The 4,838-nt window shown below is 45.2% G+C and overlaps 1 protein-coding gene across 1 annotated transcript; it reads right to left on the reverse strand.

Annotated features, from left to right (window-relative positions):
• Positions 1-2,935: 2,935 nt before the first annotated feature.
• Positions 2,936-4,388, reverse strand: LOC123176060 (putative AP2/ERF and B3 domain-containing protein Os01g0140700). Its single transcript, XM_044590455.1, has one exon. The coding sequence runs from the start codon at positions 4,305-4,307 to the stop codon at positions 3,345-3,347; it is 963 nt and encodes a 320-aa protein (XP_044446390.1). The 5' UTR covers positions 4,308-4,388; the 3' UTR covers positions 2,936-3,344.
• Positions 4,389-4,838: the final 450 nt, after the last annotated feature.

The following is a 4,838-nucleotide window of genomic DNA, read 5'->3' on the forward strand; positions in this document are numbered from 1 at the left end:
CTCTTCAATCCCCTAGAGGTTCATGAAAAATATACCACTCCGTTATTACTTACTCTGCATGCTAGTTTTGTCTTAAGTCAAACTTTATAAACACTGATCAAGTTTACAGAAATATTTATTAACATCTGCAATACTGAGCAACACCATTAGATTTATCATTGAATATATTTTTGCATTATATATACTTGTTATTTTCAATGGTCATATTGTCTTCTATAAACTTGGTCAAACTTTATAGAGTTTGACTTGGAGCAAAGCTAATATGGAGTAAATAAGAACAGATGGAGTCCTAACTTGCTAATACTAATCATACTACTGATATTAATGCTACACACTAGTCACACTAATCTATCTATCTAGGAGTTGTTCTCATCTTTGGCTTCATTATTGCCTCAAATGGTATCCATGTTTATGGAAGCAAAATAAAAATAAGTTTTGGGTCAGCGTCATCAACAATCTCTAGATTAATCCCTATAAATAAAGCGCAAAACTAACCCTAGAAATTTCACGGTTCGATGGTCGGGATCCATAGAGAGCATTAAGAAGATTGTGAAGAGGGGATGCTTAATTACCGAGATAATAGTGTGGATGGGAGAGGAGGGGGTGGTACCGCAGTATCCGCATGACCAGGCGCACATATGGGGGAGCTGTGGGGATGGTAGCACGGTACCCACATAGCTTGGGAGAAAGGGCCAGATGGAATGTTCCTCCCAAGGTTGATCAAGGAGTGTTACAACAGAGTGGTTCCCCACATGACCATAGCCAAAAGCTTCCGGGTGCAGAGCGTTCACGGTGTATGTTTGCCTCACGGCTAGGCGAGGATGCAATGGAAGTAAGGTTCCTAACATGACTAGATCCATGTGTGGCCAGCATTTTAGGGTCTGATACCATGGTTCCTTTCATTATCATGCTGATAACGAATGCCATTATTGTTCCATGCATGACCAGATCGACGTGTGGGTGATGTAAGAAGGGATGGTGGCCTGGCGGGTGCAACAGTGCATTCGGTGTGGTCGTCGCGGTGGATCAACGGTCGCCACCGACGGGAGTGGAGGGAGGGAGAGGGGTCGATGCCCTTAGAATTTAAGAGAAGTATGTGTTTTATAGAAGCGAAGGGTGATGGAAGTGTCATGTCGATACTGGTGGTAGGAATCCCTAACAAAAATGTTAGGTTCTGCATAAGGGTGTCCGAGGCTTTGAGGTTATTGAATTTATGCTCAATATATTTCAACACACCCCTCACGTCTAGGCTTATTTAGTGTTTAGACGTGGGATCGGTGTAGGTCGTAGAATCCTTTTTAAATATTATGTTGGCAAGGTCTTGAACTTGATACCCTTGGCTCTCATACCATATTGAGTTCATGCTCCAATCAATTCATCCAAAGGTCTAAAGTGATGGAGAGAGGCGAACATATATTTCAGTTGAGGTTACACACTCGGTGAATCCTTATTACCCAAATCACTCTTACCTCGCATTCCGTAATGCCGATCGGCTTATCTATTGGTATCGAATGCCATATAGACACATAGATAGAGAGAATATCACATGGTACTTCTTTAAGGTCCTTTTAAGCACTTATCATGAATTCACCTTCTCACTTGGGTCAAACCCTACCTCTTGATAGTATGGCTTTTCTATTGACTTGAAGAGGCATGTGACCTCATAAAGAGCTAATAAAAGTCTCCTTAATCTTGTTGCCTCTTTTCAATCCTTTTAGGGGTCATCATTTGACATTTTGATCTAGCACATGGGTCTAAACATGCCAAACACTTAATTAAGGCAATACCTCCTTTATTTGTTTATACTGTCCATCATCCAAATCCACTAGGGGGCCTGGACTATAGTTTTAACGGAGCTTGTGCCCCCATTTGTCTCATATTGGCATGGTATTTTATCATACGTCCATGTTTGTTACTCCCTCTGTCCCATAATGTAAGATGGTATTACATCGAATACGTGATATAACATGTTATTACATCCAATATGTGTGAGTATATTGGATGTAATAACATCTTATATTATGGGGATGGAGGGAGTACATGATACTATACACTTCTTCCCATGTTATTGTCCTTCTTCCTGTGACTCCTACATAGTTACACTAATTGTTCCATGGTGCCCAATGTTTCATCCCCTTTAGAATAAACATTATAACTTATTTCCCATTAACTACAACTTTGCAACTTATACTTAAAGTTACAAATATTTCCATAACGCTGTCATAATGGTGTCAAGATTACGTCACTAGGACAACCTTCTCATTCTCTGCAGTTTTCCCATCCGAGTGTGCCATAATTAAGCTTTTGAAATACATCGAGATGATGAATGAGCCATGTACCTCCCCATTTAGACAAACATAGGCAGATTTTCTAACAATACACATCCTGATCCATCACCTTGAAAGCCATAACATTTGAAATTTGGTTAGTTTAACCCCTTAAAAAGCATGAATTAACCCATGCTGAACAAAGCAGCATTCCACATGTTGAGGTTTGATCAACATAACATTTCTCCAGGTGATGTTTGACCATCTCACAAAAATTTCTTTTTCGGTCGGCGTGTGTACTAGTTCATGCAAACAACCAATAGATTAATGCAGTCATATTGTCCTGGTATCCTTTTCAGAATCAAAGTATAGATGGTTCTCTACCTTATAAATCCATTTCTGAGAGTGAATCAACCTGTGGTTGGATGGTTAGAGGGACTGTGCGTGTGTGCATTCATAGGAGTGAGTGTATGCGCGTGTATATGAGCGCTTGCGTCTGTACTGTGTTAAAAAGATCCATTTCTGAGAAAAGGCTTTACAGCTCCTTTTTTTTATGGAGTTTACAACTCCTTGTGTTTTGTGACTCCTGAATCAACGTGATGGTGCAAGATACTCCGACGGCACTAGCATCACTGAATTGGGAATGGTAAAGATAGATCTCGTATAACAAAAAAAAGCAATTAAAGGCTGCACAACAATCATGGCAATAGAAGAAGATTTGGTGAGCTAAAGGTAACTACAGATTCAGTAAGATCGCCACAAAAATTATGCAAAGAATTGTCTCCTTCTATTAACCCTCTGGAATAGTGGAATCTATTCAATAAGATCGACAATTGACATACAAAATGTGCAAGGTATTGTCCCTCTGTTGCAACCCTCTCCCATGGTGTCCTCTTGCTCCGATCTGTCTGCATCGATATCTTCTACTATATGGGTGTGATCATGTGATGTGATTAAATATTGTTTTCGTCTATTCTTGCTTCCCGAAATGGAAATGTAGATCGAGTAGCCAGCAATCAATATATGCAATTGCAATCACACAACGGCAGAAGACCAAGAGCTTACCGGCCGTGCCCTTCAGCCACCTGATGATCCCGCCATCCCTCCACCGGCAATGTCAACGCCGAAGAGCTTGACGGCGACATGGCCTGTCTCATTCTCATCGGAAATCGCCGCGTCCGCAGCATCGTCATTCTTGTTCATCTTCTTGTAGTCGATGAAGAGCTGATCCTCCGTGTCATTCCCGTACGCCGACCGGTAGAACGCCACGGTGTCGCCGGCGCGGAGGCCCGTCTCCTTGACGAAGCGGCTCCAGCCCTTGGTGAGCACGTAGCTCTGGCTGCTGTTCCAGTACGAGTACCGGAAGCGCCACACCTTCCCTTCGCCGTCCTCGAAGTTGAGCAGCACGCCCTTGCCGTTGCTGCCGGTGGCCGCCGCAGTGGTCGGAGGGAAGTGCTTCTCGGCCTGCTGCTTCGGCACCACGAGGCGGTTGAGCTTGCCGACGTCGCTCGGGGTCACGGCCTTCTCGAAGAGGAGCTCTCGTGCCCACGCCGGCGTCGGCTGCGCGCGCCCGCGGCCGCGGCGCAGGCCCTGACGGAGCTCGTCGTCGTAGGTGTGCTTCCGGAGCATGTCGACGATCTCGGCCTTGGAGTGGTCGGCAAGGAAGCCGAGCTCTGGATCCAGCTCGCTCCTGGACGACGACGAGCCGGCCTCCTCCGCGGCCGTCGGTCGCTGGTGGTTGATGACGGCGTCCGGGCCGCGGAAGCGGAGCGCGGCCACGTCGTAGGCGCGCACGGCGGCGTCCTCGTCGGGGAACGTTCCGAGCCACACCCGCGAGTGCTTCTCGTAGATCTGCGCTCCCCACCGCCCGTTGGGCTGCGGCACGACGCCCTTGAACCGCGACGATGGAGCCGCCCGGGGCGGCGCCAGCACCGGCGACGACGACGGCTCCGCCGCGTCCTCGGCCCCCGATTCCGCGGAGGAGTACTCCATGTCGTTGTCGTCCTCCATCCCGTGGTTTGTCGGCTTGCCAGATGCCATCGTGGGGATTATTGTACCTGCATAGTTGGTGATTTCTTGTGTATATATTGAGATTGGTGCATGGTTGCTTCCAATTTTACACTTGCGCTGGATCGATTAGTGTATAATTGTGTTTATGTTAGCGCTTATGTATGCTTCGCAGCATTACGCTGCTAAAAGCTGTTATTTTATGCTACATACTGTTGGCTTCTAGTGAACTTTTGGCACTAGGGTTGTCATTATCATGTTTTGGCCGTAGATGTGCTTGTGGCTTGTGAGAATCTGGTCATTAACTTAATTGCACTTTTGCCGATCCATATTAAAAATCTTTGTCCATGAATATATGTACACGTACACCGACATATGTAACTACAAGGGGATCATGAGGTGTTCTTTTGCAACAAGGATACTAATCCATCGTATTTAGCTGAAAATATCAAAAATCCTATCAAGAGTGAAAATTATGATGCTAAAGGCTATGGTGTTAAAATTAAGAAAATTCACGCAATAAATACTTTGGAAATTGTTATCTCTTAGTCAGTTATTGATAGC

The sequence above is a fragment of the Triticum aestivum genome, unplaced genomic scaffold (assembly GCF_018294505.1).
Source record: "Triticum aestivum cultivar Chinese Spring unplaced genomic scaffold, IWGSC CS RefSeq v2.1 scaffold171615, whole genome shotgun sequence".
NCBI lineage: Eukaryota > Viridiplantae > Streptophyta > Magnoliopsida > Poales > Poaceae > Triticum > Triticum aestivum.